This window comes from Atta cephalotes (genome assembly GCF_000143395.1).
Source record: "Atta cephalotes unplaced genomic scaffold scaffold00050, whole genome shotgun sequence".
Taxonomy (NCBI): Eukaryota; Metazoa; Arthropoda; class Insecta; order Hymenoptera; family Formicidae; genus Atta; species Atta cephalotes.
Genome location: NW_012130114.1, coordinates 1376800 through 1404689, shown reverse-complemented (window position 1 = coordinate 1404689; position 27890 = coordinate 1376800). Strand labels below are relative to the sequence as shown.

Sequence of the window (27890 nt, the reverse complement as noted above, 5' to 3'; positions counted from 1 at the left end):
GATCAGTATAGACATTTAATTTCGAGTTTGTATTATTAATTTAATTACTATTACAGTTTCTGAATGTAAAGAAACCCGCAGTAAAAAGTATTTACTAGAAGAAGTGATATTTACTCAAGTATTATTTTGTTTTTGGACAATATTCCTCAGACAAAAGCTAAAAATAAAACTTTAGAAATAAATAAGAGAAGGTCGTTATAGGCAGGAAAATTATCGAGAACGAGAGAGATAGATTTGCAAACATAACACAGAAAGTAACAGGAAAATAGATAACAAGTGTATTTGAAAATTACAACTGACTTCTAGAAATTAAACTCGATAGATCTAATTTTCCAAGCTCGATATCCGGAAACAATAATAAAGCGTATTAATGCTGATTAAGCAATCGTATTAGATCTCATCAAATCTCAGCTCTACGAAAGAGTTCACACAGACAGGCAAGTACAACACTAAGCACGCAATATAGTCTATCGCCGGTACATAAGGATTTGACAAAAAAATTAAATTATCAGAAAAAATCAACGCGAATCGGAACGGATCTCTAGCACGAATTTTATAATATTCTGATGTCGCAATCAACAAAAATCTCAACTGGCCAATATACAAAAGAAATGATCTTAAATGACTCGACTGTGGCAAAAGAGCAGGCGCTAATCGGCAGCTAATATTTTTCTAAAAAAAAAAAATGGGCATTCAAGCAGATGACACGTAATTTTGCTGATTCACATGACAACCATTAGATCGGTCCCAGATCGGCCACTCGAAACTTCTCGAGTTTTCACGCGCAAAAGCATCTATCACCATAGACGCTAGAAACCTCGCGATTGGCAGCTCCACAATTATGGCAACATTCGTTTCACCCAACGCTCTTCGTTCTCCGATATCTTTATCACGACAACCTTAGGCTTATTCTCTCAATTGATATCATAGGGAAGATCATCCGTCCTCTAATAATCTCGTGGCTCGGCCACAGTACGAGTGCCAGCTGGGAGTTTTCCGTGAATTCACGCAGGCCCTCCGATCCCCCTCTAATCACGCGCCGATTGGCTCCTATCCGTCACGCGGCCTCGCGAATCATATAATATAAATTCTCACGGTCACAAATTAATTAGGACGCACAATATAGCTTGGAGCGGCACTCCTACGTCGCCTGCAGTTCCCGGATTATTCGGGCTGATTTGGAAAGTTCGGGGAAGCTTTGCTATCGTCTTGATCTCTAACTGATATCTTCCTCAGCCATTTGGTGTACCTGGAACTTTTTTCTTCTTTTCTAATTCTTTTCTATAATTTTCGTGCGATACAGCAAAACTCAAAATGACAGTGTATTACAAAAATATACGAAATTACACGACCTGTGTGTTCGGGCTCTCTGGAGAGGCGGCTCCCAATCTATTATCGTACCTTCTCTGTATAAGTGATCTTCTTTCTTCTGATAGTGGGTGAGACGACAAGATTACAAAACAACAATTCAGTCACCGAGCATAGTCCGCTGATGATATTAGATCTAATTGTAACACTAATTAAAAGAATAAGTTCGCAACAAATAAATTAATTAAATGAATAATTAACGCACATTCGTATGTGCGCTCGCATGCGCGCTCGCCCTCTGAAACATCTATTAAGGCACAATCACTTCAACACAATCAAATACGACCTATACCATATTTTTTTGCTATTTTTTGCTAATTTTTTGCTAATTTTTTGTTTTATTCCCGATTTTTTTACTCCAACCGATTCGCTAAAATTCATGATTGTGCCAGCTTAAAATTAGCACAGCCACAAAGAAAAAAAGTAACAAATGAAAAATCAAGTACATATTCTTGGAAGACTATTTTTTGCTAATTTTTTGCTCAATTTCTGATTTTTTGCTGAGCAAAAAATTCCGATTTGCAATATTCTTAGAGCAATTAATTCTACAAACATTTTAAGAACAAAATAAATTGCAGCAATTAATTGCTTTAAGTGCTTTACTCTTGTATGCAAGCCAGCATAGCCATACTCTTAGTTGAATTTTTCGATTTAAACAATGAGCAAAAAATCAGAAATAGAGCAAAAAATTAGCAAAAAAATGTGGTATAGATCGTGTTTGCTTGTGCTGAAGTGGCTGTGCCTACTTAATAGACGTCCTTCTGAGTCGGAAGGACGCAAAATTCCCTTCCTCCTCTCTCTCCGCAGACGATCCGCTAAAATTCACATCACAGTATATATATTAGACTGACAAGGAAAAAAAATTATTTTTCGACTTTTCTTTTTATACATTTGATCTGATGCGAAAATGGCTTATCCAGGTTTTAAATATTATATGTTTTTTTAATCGCTGAACACAATGCAATAATTTATTTAGCTCTACAATACACGCTTAAGAAATACAGCTCAATTAATGCGAAAATATGATTAAATTTTGAGATTTTCAAAATTGATTTTAATAGGATTCCACGCGTTCAAATAAGTCGTCCTCCTCAAATTGTAGGTCTGTTCATTCAGAACAAATCCAGTTGAAATGTCCGGGATCTCTTACAGGGCCTTCAAAAATTATATTTGACTAGATAATACGATTTTAAGGATTGTAGAAAAAATTCTTTTACAAGCTCTAAAATATATCGCTTTGTGATCTTAACATTCTCAAATTAAATGTTTCAATTTGACAATAAAAAAAATTCTCTATTAAGGTAATGAAATGAGTACATAATACAACGAAAATATGATTTAATTATTTGAAATAAATAATACAAAATAAGAACAGAGATAAAATGGAATTTCAATAGAATCAAAATATCTGTATCGTCATTGACGATACAGATAATTCACAATAAACTATCGAAAATTTTATAATAATGTAAATAGATTTCAAAAGAACACATTTACATATTAAAGTGGTTTGTCCAAATATGGTGAAAAAATAAAATATCTTTAAAATTTATATAAAATTAATAGTTAAGTATTAATAAATGTCTATGAAGTTTATCATGTAATTATTGAGTACAATCGGTTAGAAAATTATCTTTTCACTCGATGTTTAACATTGCGCTTATGGCGGCTGAGATGCGTTTGCACATTTATACATCGAAAGCTAATAATGTACAATACAGATCGATTTCAAAATTTGAGAAAAATTAATTTACCATTTGCTTAATTGTATGCCGCAAAGATAATGCTCTCGACCGTATGATATTGAAATATGATCGAATAAAAAAAATGTAATTTGGCTGTTTTTCGGCGCTTTATATTCGAGCTTGTAGACATGGCAACGTTACTCTTCAAACGTTAGCGTTCTGTATAAGTTATAATAAGTGTCCTTTATATCGCAATTGCTCGTTCATGGCTTATTACTGGATATTACAACAAATATTTACTTTCTAACCTAACAAGTCACGGATTATGAGTAAACATGCAACGTTGCCATATCTAAAACTTCTCTACGCTGATGAAATTAGTGTTTCTATTATTATTTTAATTTTATTATTATTTTAATTTTATTGAATTCATTTAAAAAGAGTGTAATAGAGTTTAAAAAATCAAGTTTTAAATTTTGTGCTACACTGTTTTTGATATAATCTTTTGATATAATCTTTTTATTAAAGATGTCAGTTTGATTAATATAGTCGAGTTAGAACCACCTTAAATTCTTGCGAATTTTACAATTTACTAAACCTTGCGAATTTTTCTGTTTTAAACATGATGGGAAAATCTGACTGTTATATTCTATTGATTGGAGTAAACATTGGAATCGCCCGAAATTGCTCGGTATCGTCCGGAGTCGATCGGCATCATCCCGGCGTTGTCCGGGATCACCCGGCGTCACCCAAAATCGCCTGGAGTCGCCCAGTGTCGTCCAAAGTTACTCGGAGTCGCCAGGCATCTTTCTTGAGTCGCCAGGAATCGGCAGTTGTCGTCATTATCATTGTCACATCGTCTCTCTCTCTCTCTCTCTCTCTCTCACTTACTCATCACTCTGTCTCTGTTTATCTCATGTACATTGATAATTATTACATATGTATGTGCATTAATTCATTTATATTGCTAATTTTAATGTAATATTGTTTGAAAGAGGCATTGTGAAAGGCAGCTTAATGAATAAAAAACATTTGATATATATGTGTCATACGTACGATTGGAAAAAAATCTGAAATAGTCTCTTTTCGGGACTCGACTTCCAAATCTTAGTATCGGCTGCACACAATTTATTCCGATTGATCGAAAGATACCGACATTATACTATAATAAAAGTGTTTTTAGATTTTTTTTGATTGTGTTTTAGTTTCTGAATAATTTTAATCTAAAGTTTGTTGAAGTTTGTTGTCAAAACTCCAGATAAAGCTATTGGTATCACGAATTTGGCAAAGGTACAAACATATACGTAATGACATTCTCATGTCAAACGTTTAAGCAGCTCGTTTTGTATTTTTATGCACTAATCGTGATGCTACCGCATTACTTGATTTTTTGAAAAATTTAGAGGTTTTTTTTGCTATGAAATGGAAGCTTTTGAACCATCACCACAATTTCGTCAAAGTTTAATCTTTGTTTGTAATTTTTCTAATATTTTCCCATCAGTTTGAAATTAATTTGCAAATTAATTTCAAGCTAAATTAATGAGAAAATATTAAAAATTGCAATTAAAGATCAGATTTTGAAATTATGCTTCTTTTAATAGGATTTTCAACATGTTTTCATTTAAAACCGTTTGCAAATAATCCAACATATCAAAAAATACAAGAAAACATGCATAAGAAAAGATCTCATTTAGACTAAAATTCGATATTTTTACCTTCCTTTAATTTCCATTTTTAGATATTAAATTTTAGATTTTCATTGTTCAAAAGTTACCAATATTTGAACATATCACTAGCATATTTGCATTTATGTTTATATATTTGCAAAAATAAAATATTTAATTTTGTAAATATTTAATATTGACTTTTGCACTTTCATGCACAACTAGGGCCTTAATTTTAACTTATTTCAATCACTACAAACATATGAAATTACTTTCGAACCGCAGATAAAAATAGAGAAACTAATAGAGAGAATTTTATCTTAAATTAATTGAAACATTTAGCGAACTCGTTCAAAAAGTGATAAAAACGATCAATTATATATGCGAGCAAAATGTGAGCGATCCAAAAAATGTTTTAATTTAATAAACAATTATTAGAGATAATATACCAAAGAATATTTAAAATTTTATTGTAAACATACTGAAAATGACTCGATAGAGAATCGAAACGTTTAAAGGTGCGTATAAAGGTTATATGTATAAATGTCATAACGAATATTATAAACATTAATTTGGAATGATTGTTTTTTCACAAGATCCAGTGTAAACTTTCATGCTCTTCATACAAAAGAATTAAAATATTTAAACAAATGCTTGAGAAATTGAACTTCGTGCGGATCTAATCATGAGATAAAAAAGTTGTGTCTTATCTAGTCACTGGATAGTATTCTTCTAATTAGCTACTATGCTAGAAATGTAACACTCACTTCTCTCTCGCTGTACAAAAAAAATTAACTAACAGCTAGACAAAATGTAACAGAGTCACAACATAAAAATTTATAGTTGTCATAACTATGCATAATTATTCTATATCTTTATTATTCCATTGAATGCTAAAAAAAAATAGAAGAGACTTGTGTTGACTTATGTCACTAAATAGAAGGTATCTATATTGTATCAAATATATCGTACAATAATATTAATTCTTAATGCTATGACAAATAATAATATTGTGTATGATGTAGAACTATTAAACATGAGAACTATTTATTTACTTTTAAACATTTTATTTACTTTTATTTTGGAGCCTAATTTTAAAGATTTTAAAGATTTATGTTCAAAACATAGTTTTGTCGTTTTATAATATGGGTAAGAAATCTTATAATACTTTTTGTTCTATCCTGTATGTTTTTATTTATTTATGAGAAATAAAATTTCGCCACATCCATCTATCGGCGATGTTAATATGTTATATTAATATGTTATGTTAATATGTTATATGATATGTTAATATGTTATATTAATATATTATATATATATGTATATATATTATATTAATATATGTTAAAATGTGTTTGATTTAGTGTAGATGCGAAACTAAAAATTTGCCGACAATATATTGATTTAATAAATTTTTTTACGAATTGTATCACATATACATTGACAGTATCCATATTATTTTGATGCTAACACTCAGTACACTGTTTTTAACAATTTCAGCATAGATACGGTATTGAAAATCTACTGACAGTATACTGGTTTAGTATAAATGCTGAACATATTTCTTTTGCCAATTTCAATATGAATATGATTAGTCTAGTAATCTATCAGCGATATACCATTTTAATACTGACACCTGACATATTATCTTAATTTTGTACGGACATTATTCTGAAAATATTTAATGATAATATATCGGTCTAAACTACTATTCAATACTAGAGATGTTCCAATCTTCAAAAGATCGAGCTTCCCAAATAACAAGAACGATTTTAAATCGATTTTTTGTTAAACAATCGCTTCTTTTTCTTAACAAAGAAGATATTTTTTTTATAAAGAGTGATTTTTTGCAAAAATTTATTTTTAGCTAATCGATCCGAAGATCGCACATTCAATAACGATTCACCCATTAGTCGATAATATTTTTTAATGCTGATCAGAGCCAGAAAATATGGAACTCGTTTTCTGGTGCATGATCAGTACTTTGCCAATATTCAATACTAATATATGAAATTCTCACGTGTGTTATCAATAATTCCATTCTATCATTGTAATCAGTCATATTATATAATCAATTCATTTAAATACAACTAAATCCTTGTCACTATAATAAATAAATTTCTATTTTAATTTCAGGAAGGGATGAACTATCTCAACCAGGTTCAATAAACGGCTACGGAAATAATTCAGGAGGAAGTGGCGGCGGCGGTGGCGGAGGTGGCGGTAATAGCAGTGGTGGCAGCGGTGGCGGAGGCAACGGGGTTGGAAGTGGTGAAGGACCTGATGCAAAGAAAAGAAAAGGTCCCACACCTCGACAACAAGAAGAATTGTGCCTTGTATGTGGCGATCGTGCGTCTGGTTATCATTATAACGCCCTTACATGCGAAGGCTGCAAAGGTTTTTTCAGACGAAGCATTACTAGGAACGCTGTATATCAGTGCAAATACGGCAATGGCTGCGAGATCGACATGTATATGCGCCGCAAGTGCCAGGAATGCAGACTAAAGAAGTGTTTAACGGTTGGCATGAGGCCGGAATGTGTTGTGCCAGAGTATCAATGTGCGGTAAAAAGAAAAGAGAAAAAAGCGCAAAAGGTAGATATCATATTACTCTATACATTTTTTCTGAGAATTATTTTTATAAATTTGAAATATTTTTCTTCAGCAAGTAGTTGATGCAAAACATCTAATACTACGAATTTTACTGTAAAATATAAAATACTTTATATATAAAAAGTATTATCCACAAAATATTTATTTTTTGAACTTATCTTAATTCTTTTATATAAAATAATGCAATAAATCGTTTAGTATAAAGAAAGTACATATTCAATTAAAAAAAATTATAATTTGCAATGTATTTGTATATTTTTAAATATTTATTTTATTATTTATAATATTTATATTTCTATACTATTTAAATAAAATAGTAAATACATTTAAAAAAATAAATTGTGTTTTCTTTATGTCTTGATTAATTAAATTTACTCTCTCTCTCTCTCTCTCTCTCTCTAATGATTTATATCATTATTTTATAAAGATTAAAATGATCAGAAAATGAATATTTTATGAGATTTATATTTTATTTCATATTTTTTGTATAAAAACATCGGAATAACTATGAAATATCTTATAAAATGTTGATATTTTTTGTGACATTTTTATTCTATTGTAAAATGTCATGAAAAATCAAATTATGTAAAAAATGTATATCTTGGCGTTTTTTTATTAATTGAATCGTTTAAATGCATTGAATAACTAAGAAATAGTTAATTAGAATTATTTAGAATTATTTAAATATTTTTGCAAGAAGAAAAGTTTCTCTAAAATTGTTGATTTCTTATTATCTTAACCCTTTATTAGTCACGTGGAGATCAAACTAACCATTCTTACTTGCATCAACATACGTTTCTCCATTTTTGTTTGCGACACTAGCGCTTTTAGTATTCCTTCCTCCAGTTCTTGTATCTATAACGAAGTAGCCCAGATAAAGCTAAAATATTTTGGCAATAAATAACAAATTTTATATTTTTTTTCATCATTTTGACTCCAATCTATGTAACTTTCTGTGATTTAATTCAGCATATTGTTTCAGCATATTTTATTGTATATTGGTATTATTTTTATGAAATAATGTTCTCAATAGTAACGAAATATAAATTTCTAAAGAGCAGGTAAAATCGATTCATAAGACAACTTTAAAATATTTTTCAGAATTTTTTACTTTTTTAATATTTTTAATATTTTTAATATTTTTTAGAACTTTTTTAAAAAATTCTTAAATATACTTTAAAGTTATGTGTCGATTTTAAATATTTTGCACATTGTAACTAAAAAAAAGATTATTAATTACAAAAAAAATACAAAATTACAAAATAATAGAGAATTTTCGACTCAATTTAATCCGCTTTACCTGCAACAGATTTCTTTGCTTTGAGCAGGCATTGAGAAAATAGTTGTGAGCGTTTCCTGATGATAGGCTAGATAATTTTAGCTAGGTAATTTTGGCTATATTTAATGCCTTTACAGGTTTATAAATAGACTGTATTTTCTCTACTTATGTATAAAACAATATTCTTCTAACATTCTTAATAGGAATCGCTGATGAAATAACAGAGCTATTGACTAAATCTAAATATATAATTTAATCATAACAAAACGTGCCTGTATGTACACATAAAAGATTTATACTTATGTGTGTGGCTACTTGTGGCTACTAGGTCACCGACTAATGGTTGATCGCAATGTCGTAAACGGGTGTATGTCAGTTGTTCACATCACTAATTGGGTAATTAAAAATAATATCTCATTGATTAAGCAATAAAAAATTACTGAAACAAACTGATGTGAGTATTTGTGCAATTGAACTGTGTACAAGTGCACTCTCTGATTTGACATCCCTAAACATTGTCGGTTGTCTAATTATCAATATGTAGTATCAAAATGAAAATTTAAATTAAACAAAGTGTCTTTAACTTAATATTCTGTAACTAAATACTCATATCAAATTACTATTTTTCAAATATATATCAAATTACTAATCTTTTTAAATTATCATTTTACACAATCTCAAAACATTACCGAGTAATTTACTGTAATTTACCGGGTAAATTGTCAAATTGGGTCATTTTTATCTCTAAGCTGAAGCGATGATCTTCATTGTTTTGTTTCAGCGATTCGCGCGATCACCTCGAATTATGAAAAGAATTTGTGTAACGATGCCGCTCCGTCGCGTCGGAATCGGGTTTTAACTTATAGCCGAGTTCTCCGCGAAATTTAAACGCATCATTACGCACGCCATCTCTAGAATTAAAAGTGACTCCGTTTCTAAAAAAAAACTTACTTGGACATTTTTATTATGATCTGAGCTCCCGTAGTTTCCCTGGCAGCTGTACAAGCTTCTCGTTTCGCTGTTCCAATCATGGAAGAAGACACGATGTAACAATTTCAAGGGTACATAGTAGTCAATCAATAGAATTGCTAATTATCTCAAAAAGCAACATGGCTCCTGTCATTCTGTCATCACATGTCGTAATGTATTATAATACGTATATATAATGTATGGAGAAAAGAAAGAAGGAATTATGCCCAGTTTTATAGGGGAATTTGAGCCCGGATGAATAACTTTGAGACAAGTCTAAAATTTTAAGGTATCAAAAGAGAATCAAAAATTCTATAAGCCCAACTTTACAGGAAAGGTTTCCTGAGTGCTAGAACTATCCAAAGTTCGCTATTAAAATCATGTATCACTGGTCTTATTTAATTTCTCTGCGTCTATGGTATCTCTTCGCGATGACGATGGTAACGGATTGTATCAAAGACATTGAAGTAATATTTAAAATGTATTTGGTACAGTTCATTAATCCAATTGACAGTTATATATATAGTATCTGGGATCTGCCCAACACTTTGACGAAGACATCAATGTGCCAGCAAAAATAGTTAATGATATTTTTTTACTTTTAGAGAGTTCCGATGAGGAACTGAAGCGAGATAAAGTTCATATATTGGTTCATATATAAGTTCATATATAATCACATTTCAATTAAGCAATTAAAATCTTTTGTTTTAATTTTGTTGTCTCTCTCTCCTCTTCATCGATTAATATATCATTTATAACTATTTATTTAGGGTCCAAAAAAGGTTTTAGTTGTCTTCATCAAGATTGAATATATTCCAGATATTAGATGATTCGAGAAATCGAATAAAACCAGTCCTACATGATACACAATACATGGTAATAATAGCAAAACTTTGAATAGCTGTAGCACTTATTTTACAAAGTTGTGCATATGGAACTTTTTCCTTTTTTTATACTCTACAATCCTAGCTAGGTCTCAATGCTGTTCAGCCGGGTCCCAAACTGGACAGTCTTTTGTTCAGAATTAGTGACACATTATACGAATAAGAAAAATATCAATCATGTAAAACATAACTATTGGATTAGTGCAAAAGTTCGTACCCAATTTATTATTCAAACAGCTGCAGTTTTGTTAAAAATATACAAAATTTAAATTTAAAAAAAGAGTTTTAAAGCTTGAAATCTCTTCGAATGATATTACTATATTTTTGAAGTTTATATGAGTTTTGTAATTTTTACATATAGAAAACTACGAGCTGAAAAAATAAAAAATTTTTTACTTTTTATCGTAAAAGCTTGAAACTTTTTCTCTAAATCATTTAAAAATGTTCTTATGATTTTTTGTTACTGAGTTGTTGCAAATTAAATAAAATGAATATTTTGATTTTGATTGCTCATAACTCTATCAAAACCATCACAATTTAAAAAAATAAATTCTTAAATTTTCTCAGGTAGAGTAAGATTTTATTTTATTTTTAATAAAAATATCAACGGTTTGAAATTTGAATAATAAATTGGGCACGAACTTTTGTACTGACCTATATATCTATCAGAAAAATATATTCATAGATATTCACGTAAAAAATATGTAATATATATTAATCAATGCAGATAATTGTTTGTTATTGTTATTTTATTTATTATATTACACTTTTATATTTTTATTAATTTACAAAGCTTTGTAATAATAATTTAATGTCAAAATTTATGTCTTAAATTTGTATCATTGATTAAGCTGAATATGTCGCGCCACATTTTGATTAGCATTTTGATTGGCTAATCCACTATGTGCTAGTGGAAATAATAAGATGTACGCAATTATTTTTTGCTGGCCAATAATAGAGCACGACTCAACTTCGCCATCTTGAATAATTTTTAATGGGGAATTGATCTTCGAATTGTAGGACGAAAATGATGAGAACAGACACGAGCTATAAAGTTCAAAAAGAATTATTTAATTAATTTCTTTATATTTCATTATTTTTTACTTTTATAAATTAGCATACATATTAAATTCAGGATTAACTTTTTTTAAATTAAATTAAACGTTTAAATTGAATTGCGTTGCTATGTATGAACATAGTTATGTACAATAAGATGGCAGATTTCAATCATTGCGCAAAACGTGACAAAAATCCGAGAAATGAGCATATCCTTATACTTCCATCATGGTCATAACATGGAAGAACATGCGCATTGAGCATTATGCGCATTATTACACTTTATCTTCTTCCACTCATAATTACAATGTCATTAGCTCTGTCTCTCTTTGCGATTGTTCTTCACGCGATTGTTGAATCTCGCGAATCACCGCTTGAAGAGTCTCTGCCGCTAGCGTAGAGAGCATCTTTTTTCTTTGTCATAATAGACGTTATTATTATTGCTTCATCATTTATTCGATTCCGGATGAGCCTCCAAAAATGGCGCATTTGCTACATCGTTCTCAAATGAGATGTCCGTTGCGCCGCTCTCGTTCTTTCTCACTACATACACATGCGCATACACATTCGCGCGATCATACAGATATATCAGATCACGCAGAGATATATCAGATTACGCTCGCAGAAAAGAAAGAACATTTTATCAAATGAATTCGCAAGACTTTTATTCAATAAAGAAATAGAGAAGCATCCGTTAACAGCTGAATCAAACTCGATTCTGTCAAATCAAGCTGCAAAACATGATCGATCCATCCTCCGTCTGAGAATGCTCTACGATTATCTTCTCAATGCCCGCTCAAATCAAAGAGATGTTTCTTGCGAATGTAATAATATTTTAATTTTGCTTAAATTTAAACATATTTAGTTTTGAAATATTAGGTGTACAACTTTGCTTCCGCCGTTTTTTTCCGAAATTCGAGGCTTTATTGTAAAAAACTGGTTATACATTTATGATTCAAAGTATTGTCCATCGCTGGCCACTACTTTCTCCCATCTTTCGGGTAGCGTACGAATCCCGCGTCGAAAAAATTGGTCATCTTTTGAGGCTATCCACGAATCGATCCAATTTTTTATTTCTTCATAAGACCGGAAGTGCTGGTCAGCCAGGCCGTGTGCCTTGATCGAAACAAGTGAATCAGAGGGAGCAACGTCTGAAGAATACGGCGAGTGGGGTAGGACTTCCCATTTCAACGTTTCCAAGTATGTCTTGATCACTTTCGCAACATGAGGTCGAGCATTGTCATGCTGCAAAATCACTTTATCATGTGTCTCGTTGTATTGCGGCCGTTTGTCTTTCAATGCTCGGCTCAAACGCATCAATTGCGTTCGATATCGATCGCCTGTGATTGTTTCAGTCGGTTTTAACAGTTCATAATACACTACGCCGAGCTGGTCCCACCAAATACAGAGCATGATCTTGGACGTCAAAATCACCGATCTTGAAGCATTAAAACCATTCACGACGTTCTTTCACTAATAGTGGCCTCACCATAAGTATTTGAGAGCATTCGATGAGCCTCAGCCGCAGATTTCTTCATATTGAAGCAAAAAATTAAAACCTGCCGCAAATGACGAGAATTTAGCTCGTAAACTGACATTTTCAATCGAGAATAACTTTATGATGCAGACACAAATCGATTAATGTTTCTATGGGGTTATGTTGAGAGATGCCCAAGTTTATTGTATGACGCCTATGATCTATTTATTTCGACCACCACTTACCGCTAAAGCCATCTATAGGAAAACGGCGGAAGCAAAGTTGTACACCTAATAATATTTTGATATTATGAATAAATTTTAGTTCTTTTTTTTTTAATAATACTTTTTTTAATAATACTTGTTTTGTTATTTTCTAATAAAGATGTTTCTTGATATTTTCATTTATTTTTGTAAGAATTACTGTGAAAAAATATATGCAAATAAACAAATAATATAAACAGAAAAATATAATGTGATATTACGTAATTTTCGGAATTATTGCTAGCTTTAAACAATTACATTATTTAAATAATTTTTAATTTAAATATATTTTGTGTATTCATATTTTAAATTTAAGTACAGTAATAATTAAAATTTATTCGATATTATTTTTATTGTCTACATTTACTGCATAACTTGTAAGCTATGAATTTGATTAAAATATTAGAAATATTAAAGAAATATTTTTTTAAATGTGGATTTTTAACTTTCGAAAATTATTATTTTCTGTTTGTAAAGTGTCTTATAGTTAATTTATAATTATTTATAAATAAAAATAAAAAATTGGATCTACATAAAAAATAAATTAACTTACATTGAGAAAAATGGTTTGGATTAAATCAATGCTCGCAACAATTTGCACATTTCAGGTCAATTCCGACGAGGGACCACTACCGCTCGAGGCTCGGCGGCCGGGTGCTCACGTGATGCTCTGATTTAGGAGTGTCTCTATATCAGAAATATACTGGGAACGCATCTTCCATCAAATTATTATTGAAACATGTTTTTTATTAAATAATTTATTTCCGATACATTATTATCAGTAGAATCGAGCAAACGAATTAAAAAATATTTCTATATTTCTGGTATACCTCGAGTAGTAGGGGGTAGTCGCTCGTCAGAATCGGCCCGAAATGTGCAAATCGTTGCGAGCACTGGATTAAATAGTAGAGAAAAGGCCCCTATTTTGAGAGTTTATTTTTAGTAAATGCTGGAAGTCTATGGACAGAATTTAAAGAATAATAAATCATTTTGAAGGGAATTTAATAAGCTTTAAGATAATGTTATGTAAAATTCAATTCAAATTCAATTTTTTTTTAATTAAAGATATATATAAAGTGAGCAAACCGCAAAGTCAAAAAATTATGCTTCTAATATGAGATGTCCCGAGAAATCGAATAAAACGCAAAATACATCGGTATTGCAATTAAAAACTTTATTTAATGTTCTAAAATATGAACAAACATAGCTGTGTACGCGCAAAATGAGCATGCGATGCATTGTATCCGGGATTTGTCTTCAAAAAGTTGGAATCATCGCAGAAACAGGCACTCGATATTCATTCTGGTTGTTTTTTTTATTATTGTAAAATAACATTTATATTTTAGCAACGATTTTCATTATAACATAGCAGCATAAGGCCTTGATGATCTAAAGGCTTAGGACATTCGTATGGAATATCCGGATTCAAATCCCGGCCGAGATAATATTTTCACAATAAATTTATTAATAGTTTCAACATATTAACGTCTTTATAATATAATGCTTGATGATAGCATCAAATTATTAAAATTGTTTGTCAATATACTTTCGCTATTACTAGAATAGTTTTAATTGTGTTTATAAGTCCGGAAAAACAATTTGGTGCGCAATTCGAAAAAACTACAATATGGTATTAAATGCAAGTACATATATAATGCAAGTACATATATATTAGTAATTCAAGATTGAATTATTTAAAGCAATGACGATCCAGCTTCGATCGTAATAAGCATTTTAAATTTCTGGTATTGATTGTGTTTTTCACATATGTGGTCTAAAATAAAGATTCTTAATATAGCAGCATAAATTATTTCATATTAGAAATATCCTGATATCACCTAAATTACGATTTTCACTCCTTATGGTTTTACAATCATCAAATCTAACTTCTGTAATTAAGCAATTTAACATATCCCGTATTTTTCTATTAGTACAATTTTACTCTAACACTACATGAAGAATTTATTGCCAAATATTTATTTATTAAATAATAAATAAGGTTAAGGCTCATCTCAATGAAACTTTGAAGCCATCTAAATTCTAAAATCCTTTTTTACAACAGAAATGATCTACTAATGAATTTTCCACTGAATAGTTTTCAATCGAAGAGCAATAAATTCATGACGGCACAATAAATAGCATTTATTAGTTTAACAGGAATGCCGCTATCTCATATTAGGTATCTATCTTATAATAGGGAGCTTTTCGCTAATTCTAGTGGAAAATGGAATGGATCAGAATTTTCTAAGTCTATTAGAATTCTAGTTGAGATAACTACAACTCTGATTAATATAATTATTCTGGTAAAAATAAAAATACTAGTAGATTTTATCAGAAATATTATATCAACCAAGAATTCTGATTATTTCATCTAGAATTCTAATAAATTTAATCAGAAATTTCTGATTCGTTCATTTTTAACCAGAAATTTTTTATTCGTTCATTTTTAACCAGAAATTTTTTTCAGTGTATCATTAAAAAAGTTATGCGATTACTGAAGGGTTAATATTTATACGCAGAATAACTAAAGGGCTTACATTACATAAAAAATTATGTAAACCAGCTTTTAAAAAATATAATGTTGCTATCTCGTAATTTGTTTTATTAAGTAATTTAGCATAATATAAATTACTTTATAATTTTATAGTATTGATTTGGCCAACCGTTTATCCTTAGATCGTCGTAATCGACAGGTTAGTTATATTCTACTGACGACTAGTCATTGCAATAATAATCCTATTCAATACGAGAAGAATCACAGGTTCGGTTGAATGGCTAATAGGGCGAAGCTATCATAGAATTATGTCTAAATGCATTTTTTTTATTCATCTGCAAAATTTCTTAGGAATATCTTAATTTTTTCAAATTCTATTTTCAGCAAACGATAGCCAAAAACCATGCAATGATTACATACTTCGTCTTAATTCCAGACGAAATATGCATCAAATCAGTTGACCATAAGATAGAATTTGTTCATACGATACGATTTGCTGAATCGTTTTGTCGCATCTGTTTTTTTTCTGTGCTCTGTAGCTATACACAAGGAATGGAAAGTTATTCTTTAAAAGTAACTAGTTACCGTTACTGATTCTCAAAAAGTAACTTATTATTCAGGGTCAGTTATTATTACTTAAAAAGTAATGATTTGTTATTTTTTCGTTATTTTTTTCATATTGAAATAAGATCAATGTAAACAATTTTGTATTACTTTTTTGTTTAAATATTAATAAAAATAATAAATAGTAATGACATTTGATTAATAAAATATAACTAAGAAACGAAATTATTTGCCGATTCGATCTAAAGCTTTGTACATATGTATATAATAATATTTCAGAGTGAATTTATATATATATATATATATATATATATATATACACATATCTAGCTTTACAAACCACGCACCGATTAAATTTTCAGTTTTAAGATTTCTTTCATTATCTTCTGATTAAATTAATCAACGATCACAATTCGCAGAAGTGTCAACAGCAATTTAATGTACCAAAATTATCTTTTTTTACAATAAGATAAGAGAAAGGTGTCAAGTACGTGCTTGTATGCTCCTTGAAGAAAAAAATGACTTTTTATTCCAAACCTATTTCTAAACTATTAAAGTAATAATAATTTTTTTCAAAAATGTGTAAAATTTTTAAATGGTTCCAATTATAAACAGAAAATATATTTCATTGAAACATTAATGTTGTATAACTACTTTTAAAGAATAAAACTTAATAAGTGGTCCATAATAAATAAAAAAATTTTTTATATAAAAAAACTTGGCGTTACTAACAAACTTGGTTTGGTCTAGCGATGCTAAATTTTTTATATAAAAAATTTTACCGATGTGAAGCTGGCACTCAACTTTATCAAAATAAAAATTAATACCGCAGGTCGTTTGTATTTCGTTTGTATCGATCATTATTTCGTTTGTACCTCAAACAGTTAAACAAAAAGTGAAAAATAAAAAATGTCCAGCGCGCAACTTTAAGATTTTTTAATTTCATTTATGCCAAACGGGTACAAATGGTTCTCTTTCGAATGCCGTTGGTCCCATTTCGTCCCATTTCGATATCTTGAAAATTGGTTCGCTATATAGGGGTCGCGCAAAAACTGAAACGCGCCGAACTCTTTGAGATACAAACGAAAGTAGGAGAGGTACAAACAGGTACAAACGATTCTCTTTCGAATGGCATAAATGAAATTAAAAAATCTTAAAGTTGTGCGCTGGTTTTTTATTTTTCACTTTTTGTTTAACTGTTTGAGGTACAAACGAAATAATGATCGGTACAAACAAGTACAAACGAAGTACAAACGGCCTGCGATATTAATTTTTATTTTTGATAAAGTTGAGCGCCAGATTCACATCGGTAAAAATTTTGTATTTATTAATATTGTATTTTTATCATTGTAATTAATCTTTTGTAATTAGTCTTTTCTGTTTATAATTGATGCAATTTAAAGATTTCATACATTCTTGAAAATATTATTATTACTTTAATAGCTTGGAAAATAAGTTTGGAATAGGTTTGGAATAAAAAGTTATTTTTTTCTTCAAGAAACATACATACAAGCAAAACACATACAAATTATCTTTTTGTAAAATTAATTTTGGTGTAATATCACGCATTTTGTACTGTTAACCGTATTACAGCACTAAGTTTTTTACTGTAAAAATTTTTTACTTGAAATAAATTTTTTCAGTTATACTTTTACTTTTTTAATTCTTTGTAATTTATTGAGTTTGAATAGAAAAATATATATAACTTGAGTTGAAATATGAAGACTTTTAAATAAGAATAAGAAGATACGTATCACTTAAATTTTATTTTTAAGAAATAAAGGTTTGTAAGAAAAAAATTTAGAATGTAGTTATGTGCACTCTGATTTTATTTTTTAAAAGAAGTAGTATGATAATAATGTTCGAAGAAATTTGAATTATATTTGTAGTTAACTCAATTTAGAGATTTCATATATTTTTTTTAAATTATATATTTGAATTAAATAAAATAATAAAAAATTTTTAGATTTCATTTTTAAAATAAAAATATAACAGATATTTGTATGAACTTTTTAACATTCAAATTTTACTTGTATTGTATATATATCTAATAATTCTTTAATAATAAAAATAATTTAAACTGCGTTTCAGTTTGCTATATCACTTATTAATAGACACTTGATATTAATTTTGAAACAGTTGTTTCTCTTGAATATTTTTCCAGAATGAAGTAAGCGAAATAATTTAAAAATGGGTTCTGAAAAAAGGAAGCAACTTTCTTTAATCGAATATGTAATTCTGAAATATTCTAAGATAAAAATTATATATTTAATTAAAAATTTTTTCAATTTTTTGATCAAATTTTCTATATAATTTTGGACCTTTTGAAAAAAATTGTTTACATTTTTGTATGAAACTTAGAATATTTCAGAATTTATATGTTTAATTGAGGCCTTTGTATAACGCATACTGCATAAGTGAATCAATCAATCAAAATTCTTTCTTTCCTTCTACGTCTACAATAGAAATCGTAGGATCTTAAGTCGTAGAAAATTTATCAATCATAGTCGATTATTCTTTTCATATTTGACTGTGATTGGTTAATTTTCTATGACTTAAGATTTTACAACCACTACTTCTTGTAGATCCCACGTTCCTTTTCACGTAAAAGAGAAATTTTGGTTGATTTTTCTATTATTATTAGACTTTACGTCGTGCATTATGCAAAAATCTGTGCTACGGCCATTACGGTAACGATATTTTCATGAAGTAATGCCATGAATGACAGCGATTATATATTATCGATATATCGACTATAAATAACCATGATGGAAGAAGACAGGTGAGATCATAGATATAATAAGAATAGATCGAGCGTATTCTCTATTTTGACATGAAGAACAGGTAAAAAAGAACAAAGAACAGATATTAGACAAAGAGCAAGATTCACATCTTATTTCCTCCCCCTCTCTCCTCTTTTCTTGTCAGAAAGAGAAAACTACACGGCATGCATCCATTGTCCGTCTTTTTCACGTCTGTGAAGCTGGCCTCTCATTTTCAAAATTTAAAAAAAATAAACAAAGTTCTGGTAGCTCCCCCGAAAAGTTCTAGAGTTCTCTATTAATATTAGAAAGAGTTCCATCGATTAAAGCGGTGAAAACACCATTTGAAATTTCGGGGGGACCAAATTCATAACTCCGAAACATTGAAGGGCTGTAACTTTTTTACCGTTCATTGTAACATTATGGTCCATATAGGACAATCTCCATTGAGAACTACTCAGAATCAACTTGTGAGTATTCTTAATAATCCGATAATCTCGAGTGCTCGCATTCATGATCGTCATTCGTGTAAAAACATGGAGCAATCTCGCGCTAGTTACACTACCGTGTCTCTTAATCATCTTCCGCTTCTGAGCACAAACTATGTTTAGTTCCTCACGTTGGTATTCGTGATGATTGAATCATCGATTAGCGTTAATCAGAGTTGCTGAAAGTGGCCTTTAAAATCCGGTTAATAAGTGATATTCTGTATCACAATAAATTTTATTGTACATGACATTACTTCCGTTAAAGATTGATACTCATAAAATCTATTCTTATGTTAATATGCAGTAATATGATTGCATCGTCTATCTATATGACATAATTTCTTGTCTTAACCTTGTTTTTCTTTAACATTGTCTTCTTTCTAATTAACAATAAGGACACTTAATGGCGGAGTCAATCAGCATTAGGCACAATCAGCATTGGCGTCACTCTCTTTGTATCCACTCTAACTCTGTTATCTCTTTCATCATGCCGTACTATCCGCGAGAATCGCGCGACGCTAGCGCGGTTGGATGAACCCTTTGTCCAATCAGGCACGATTTTACAATTTCCCAATAATCAATCTTCACGATTTAGAGAATCCATATATTGATTACTATTGCTACCAAATTTTTTTGTTGCGACAGACTTGCGTGAGAAACTTCTCGAATGTCTCTTCTACGGTAACCGATATACACCCCTAAAGTAACATTGCAGTAATATTATTTTGAAAGATTGCAATATTTCATAAAAATATTGTTGCAATATTGTAACAATATTCTTATGTCCGCAAAAATAAAATATTGCTGCAAAATTCAGAGATTCAATATTGCATACACATTGCTATAACATTATGCAATATTTTAATAATTATTCTAGTTTTATTAATTGCTAACATACTGTTTTTTTAGTATCATATTCCAAAATACAAATAAATAAAGTTATGATAAAAAAATATTTGAAAATATAAAATAATATAAAAAAATATTAAAAAATATAAAAAAATATAAAAAAAATATTCCAGAAAGCACATCCAAAACTATATTCGGATACCCACTCGAGTGCCACTCAGATATCATCCTTGTTATTTGAATGTTAAACAAGAGTGATAAGATATTCGGAGAATATCCAGGTGGAAATTCGAACACACTTCAAAAAGGATTGAGAATCTTTAGAAGACTTAATTTGCATATCCTTCTTATAGGACTCCTGGACGTTGTCTCCTTACGAGAAACGTATCGCTCTCGTGGCAAGACAGCGTATTTATTTATTGAATTGTGATATTGCAACAATATATTGCAACATTTTCTACAAGATATTAAAATTGAAATATTTTGCAATATTGGTGCAATGTTTCTAATAAAATATTGAAATTTCAATATTGCAGCAATATTGCTGCAATTTTTTTGTAATATTACGCACTATTGAAATATTGCTGTAATTTTCGTGCTGTAGGAGCATACTAATAACGAAAATATATCTATACCAAAAAAGTAACCTGTAATGTTAACTAGTGTGTTCGATGAATACACCTAATATTCGAATAAAGGAATAAAAAAATGAATGAAAATACTCATTCGAATATTTCTTTTTTATTCGTTAAGAAACAATAAATATTTTTCATTCCATTTGAATGAATATTTTTTTAATATGATTACGAATATTTTCATTTCGTATTCATTTTTATTCTGTATTATCTGCACATAGCTTGCAAGCCTACAAGAGAAAACAGAAATCTATAAAAACAATGGCTACGATTATACCGTGCACTTAGTCCGCGACTTATACGGGTCTATAGATGGGATCTATAGATTAAACAAAGACATTTTTATTAAGAATAAATAAATCGGAATTTATGGTCCATAGACCATAATGAATGTCGCGCTCAAGATCCTATAAAATATTTATAACATTACTGTCATATAATTGGAATTATATCGAAATATATGTACGGCGTTCTATCAAATAGATAGATTTATAAATAAAAAATATATATCTTTCTAAAATATTTTTCAAAATTTCTAAGTTTCCTTTATAAAATCTGAATATTACAATGATAAAAATAAGTAAAATTCATTTCTTTTACTTAAAATCATCAAAGTATTAGTTATAATTAAGAGGTAACAATTGCTTATTGGAGCTTTCTTTTTCAATTTATATTTTGTTTGAATGAATATGAATACTCGCTAAATATTCATAATTTTTGTGAATAAATATTTTATGAAAATTCAAAATTTTGAATGAATATATGATTACATTTTTTTCATGTGAAAATTTTGAATAAATACAATTTGGAGCTCAATTACAAATTTTTGTATTCATCGGCATACTGATAGTAACAAGTAATTACTTTCATTTTCTGTTAAAACATTTTATAGTGCATGGTTATATGATACGATTGTTGATCGTATGGGGGAAAATTATCAAATCGGTCGAAAATGACATTCGGTTTTGTCTGCAAATCGTACAATGTAGTCAGAATCAAAAGATAAATTGTATCAATTAAATAGCAAAATGAGATCAGATTGTGTAAAAAAATTTTATTTATCTCTTTTGTTTGCAATTTACATACTTCCGAAAACAGTTGAATATCTCGAAAACGAAGCATTTAAAAAAAAAGTTTCAAACAAAATTTTTTAGCGTTTAATATGATGTATTTACTAATCTGATTAGTTTGACCTCGGATAGTGTTGTCAAAATCAGGGCAAGGTCACTTTGAACTTTTTAATGAAGCCCCTCATTTTTTATTACATATTCTTACCTCGAAAGCTTTTTAAAACACTATAATAAAATATTTTTTCATTAAGTATTTTACGAATTATAAGGCTTGAAAGTTACAGTACCACCAACATTAATGTTAAGGTAGTACAACCAATGATTAAAAATCATTTCCTAGATAACATTTGTTAAGATCAAGTTTATTGCAAATATTGTTCCTCTTATTTTCATTTTTACATTGAAAATTCATTTTTACATAACAATGAAAATAAGAGAAACAATCTCCAACGACCTTGATCTTAATAAACATTAAGGTGCAATCGCAGCGAAAGAAAGCTGACTTTGATCATTCCCACTTTGATCACAATCAAAGCAGAAGCTATTTGCTCTTCTCTTGTTTTCTTTTTATGAAGCGTATCTTCGCTTTAAGCTAAGACACTCATTTATTTTTGCTAGCTTTTGATTCATAATAAAAATGGATTATCATTTACGAAAATAAATATATCGAATACGTAAAAGAATACATCCGTATAATAGGAGCTATACAATTGCAGCAGTGATTCGGGAGCTATATATAGTCGTTGTAATTGCTAGTATACTATTATTAAAAAAGAAAAAAGTGTACAAAAAGAAAAAGTTCTGGGTAACTAGCACCCATTTTCAAAAATCGCAACGAACAAAGTTTTTTCTTTGCTCTTAAAATTAATCTTGGAAGACATTCGATTCCACAATTATTTTCTGAGTGCAATTCAGGTGGAAAAATTATTGAGCATTATCGAATCAAAATTACAAAAACAGGAGTAGTTTGACAAATACTTCATCTGAATGGTTGGCACTAACATTGAGATTTGTTTTTTTTTTTTTTTTTTTTAATTATGATCGTTTTCCAATAATAATTTTACACCCAAATAATGAGGCTTGCGCGGATGCAGTACGCATCACGTGATGCTCTAGAATGTGTTATTTGAACGTGCAATTTAAATTATAATTTAAATTTGAACGTTCCTCGTATATTATATATGAAATATATATAGATATCTTGTTTCCGGGAATTCCATGACATCAATATCGTATCAATTCCCTCATGGGAATGACGACAGTGACTAATATTATTTGTGAAACGTGTGAAGCAATTTCGGATAGTTTGTACCCTGTAATTCTTCCAAGTTAAGACAGATGGAATTGAAGTCGTTTTGCTTGGAAAGTCATATCCCTATATATAACAGAAATAAGACATTTTTTAAACTTTATTTGTTAATAATTTTTGAACAAACAGTGATTGCCACCTAAAACTTTTTGAAGATTTTTGAAGGTCACTCAGAGTCATGGCTTTGATAACATATGTCAAAGTCAAGTGTCCATTAATCTGAATAATTATCCAAAATCTTAAAACTTTTTATGCAATTCACAACGGCTTTAAATCTTCTAATTTTTAATCATACAGATAGAGCAATAAGTTCTTTTTAAAGGTATTTTTCCGGCTATAATCGCGCTAGAAAATTAATCACAATCTATGAATATGCCTCCCGTGCATGCTCTCTGAAGAGAGAAACTTTTGAGGCCAACGTACGTACACACACGCATAAATGTCGTATCTGTGTACACGAGCATTAGTCCGCACTGAAAACAATTGAAATAGTAGAATGTAATAGTATATCCCTATCTCGCCTCTCGGTGTGCGAAAAGGAGAATTTTATCAAATTTAAACTATTCTAATTCAGAAACGGCAAGAAGTCTTTCCATTTTTTTAAAATAAAGTTCCTATAATATTTTTACATTACATATTTATTTAAAAAAAAATCGGTAGAAGATTTTCACCGCAAAATATTAAAATGTTACTTCAGCAAGGCATGATATAGAAGTTTACATATAAAAAGCTGAAGCTTTGAAAGTGAATATCTTTTGACACCGCTAGGATTTTTGAAATTTTAACTATATATGATAAAATTATTTTAAACATAATATCCAAATTTCAAAAAAAATCTGTACAAACTCAATTTCTTGGAGAAATACCTTAAGTAAACTTTCTGCTTATGTGAGACGCGGATGGGATCGAATCCGAATCCACGAATTATTGCTAGTCTATAAACCGAGTATCGAGTCATTCAGCGTCTCTACTGTTAATATTAACCACTATAAATTGAATCGATTTACCGATGTAATAAATAGTACAGCCATTATAATAATCTAAAATTATTATTATAGGGAGTACAAAAGGCTTAATAGTTATTTAGTGATTCGTAAGTGTATAATAAAGAATTAAATATAGCAAAATATAAGTGCTCTTGTATTCTTTGCTTGATGTCTTGTATATTTTACCTGTTTGGCACATATGGCCAAAGTTTTTTTTAATGGGAAAAATTTGTTGCTTAAAGCACACAATGTGTGCAGTTTGAATTCAATGCATTAAATGATTACATGAAAAATGTACTTCATATCGTATTTGTAATACAGAAAAAAAAATTTGAATTACTGTCTATTACTTCTATGTGTATATTTATCATTCTTATTATTTAATAAAATTTTGTAAATACATTATACGTTATAAACTACTGTGTCATTTCATGTCTTATTTGAAACATTATTTGTAAATTTTTGAGCCGTACATTTTATGAGTAGCTGCACATTTCCATTCCTATATAGGATATTTAGAAAAAATGCAATTTTATAAAGTTTTTTTTCATAGTAGTAGACGATATAAAGTTTTTGACATAACCTAATCTAACCTTATAAACATAGTAAATAGATTAAATATACACATAAATCAAGTTTTTGATATATATGGCATATACATGATATGGCATATACATCAGAGTTACCCTATAATGATGAATATTTGATTGTACAAAATATGTGTTTCATATTAATTTAACATGTTTCAAAATCATTATTTATATATTTTATGGAAGATTTATTCAAATATAATAAGTGTTTTAAATAATAAAACATTTTTTTAAATATATGACTTTAATTTAAAGGGATTTTTTTGGATTTTTTATAAAGTTAATTAGAAATTATTATCTAAAATAATTTATTTTTGATAAATATAGTAGAAAATATTTAACAAGAAAGATTACTAAAAGTATTCAAGGGAAGTATCAAAGGGCAAATCGCAGAGAGGTAAATTACATTGTACAGATTTAAGGCATTACTGGACATTGTTTAAGAGTTATTGTATAATAAGCGTGTATTATAATAAGCAATATGAGGTTATGCATTAATGGGCATAAAAAATTGGACATTACTGACAATGAGCATTAGTAGGCAATTGATGTACATAATTTTAGTCAGCGGTTTATTGCTTGGAGCAGTGGTAAAAGAGAGTACATAGAATTTCTTGTAAATGTATTTTTTAGGAGATAGCAACATTAATATTTTAAAATTGATTTATATGATTTGTATATTAATTTGATGCTTCGAATTAATCTGTATATAAATAATAAAATAAGATTTTTAAAAGTCAATAGTTTACAAGATATATTTTTTTCTATACTTCTGACATATTTTGAAAACAAAAAATAACAAAAGGCTTATTCATTGTTTACTTAATTTAATTGTATTTTTATACTAGTACGCACAGAATAAGATGAATTAATGTAAAGAAGAGATAAATATATGTATATCTCTAGAAAAAAATATGTAATTGCATATTAGAGAAATTTTATGTGCAACATTTACGGTATCATTGGCATTCATGTTATTGTATTAAATATATTCAGAATATGCTCCCGATCTGTTAAATTTTTTACACTCGTTTTGAATTATCTTATATAAATATTTGTAAGAATTATAATTTTTATATTTATTGTGCTATGATTATTTAAACAAAAATATCTAATGTACATTGTAATGTACATAGTGTAAACAATTCCGTTTCTTAAAAATATAGATTGATATAATTTGTTGGAATTTTAATTCTAGAAAGCTGTACAAATTATTTTGCATGGAGACATGTTTAATTTACACGTTTAATTTCTTAGATTTATGGAACTTTTCTATTATGAAGCTATTTATAAATCTGTTTTAATATATTCTGTAGGAAAAAGATAAACCAAACAGTACGACAATGAATGGTTCACCAAGCAGCGCTGGAATGGGTGATCAAATGGGCGTCAAAATCGAACCAGCGGAAGCCGAGTCGTTATCCATGTCCGGAAGTAGCGGCATTCTTACTCCTATCAGTCCTTACACCTGTGTTAAGCCTATTAGTCCTGAACAGGAAGAACTGATAAATAGGCTCGTGTCTTTTCAATGTGAATTCGAGCAACCGAGCGAAGAGGATCTGAAAAGAATTACTGTATGTTATATTTTATGTTTCATTTATACTATAAATTTTTATTCTGAATTATTTGTCTTCTTACTATATTAATATATAGAAGAAAAATACACTTAAGTATTTATTGTTTTAAATATATTATTAACTAAAATTATTACGACTCGAAAAAATAATTATAAAATAGTGAAAAACTTTATTCCAGATCATTGTTTTTATTATTTGAAGATCATCCATATCATTTTCACACAAAATGTAATATTGCATATTCATTATGCATATATAATTGCTTTTTGTATAATTCCTCAATACTTGTTACTTAAACAATCATGTCTGTACGAAGTTAACCTTCCACTTTTAGAATTAAACAATAAAAATCTCTTATTGGACTGTACATGTGAAAACAACCGATACTAAGATAGCACAAAAAGTTTAAAAAGAATTCAGTTCATATGTTATCAATTCTGAATTCATTTTCAGATATAAAAAGAATTCTTTTTCTATCAATTTTAATTGAGGCCCATTTTTCCACTAAAGATTATTTTATAGATATATTTAATATTTTATATCTATTTATAATAATTTATATCTATTTTGAAGAAAAAGCGTCTCAAGCGATCTTAAATCAATATAGAAAAAGATAGAAAATTTACATTGAGTAGGCGCGTTGACCGAGATAGATATAATATTCGGATTCCGAATCTGCTCGAAAAATGTAGTTATCTCATTTCAGCGAGCATCTGACAGTCGATTAGCATGCAACGGTTCTCCATGGGCGCCTCGAGATCGAGCTCGAACGCATCTTAGTAATAACACAATGTTAAGACAACCTACACACAATTTAACAATGTAAAAAATTGAAAAAAACATAGTGAGGAATGACTTAAAATCTTTTTTTTTTTAATTTTAACATATTTTTTATATTACAGTTTTTAATATTCTAGCACTGTAGCATAAACTTAATATAATGTTCGAATTAAGTTGATTCTAAAAGTGGAACGCTAATTTCATACAATCAAAAATTATTCATGTATGTTTTAAAAATTTTTTAATTATTACACTCAAACAACGATTTGTCTGAAATGTCTAAAAATTTAGCTAAATACAGATCTCAAAATAAAGGACCTCGCATAGATCTTATGGAAAATATCCCCCGATTAAATTGGCTGAAATTAAAGTATGTTGTTGTCTTCGACGTCCTCAACAAAAGTCTCGATGGGCACGACTCTCTAAATTCAAAACTTTTTCCATCTAGAAACGTTTAAAGTGGAAACCTATGATATTATGCTTCTTCACAAATCAAATATATGAATATTTCCCCTCCTCTCTCTCTCTC

At 29.1% G+C, this 27890-nt stretch overlaps 1 protein-coding gene across 1 annotated transcript in view; it reads left to right on the top strand.

Moving 5' to 3' along the window:
- The window catches only part of LOC105622931 (ecdysone receptor-like), a 116669-nt gene that overhangs the window by 47419 nt on the left and 41360 nt on the right, over positions 1 to 27890 (top strand). The window contains exons 2-3 of the mRNA XM_012204339.1: positions 6854 to 7311; positions 26321 to 26578. Coding sequence (XP_012059729.1) covers positions 6854 to 7311; positions 26321 to 26578 — 716 coding nt within the window. The remainder of the gene's footprint in view (positions 1 to 6853; positions 7312 to 26320; positions 26579 to 27890) is intronic.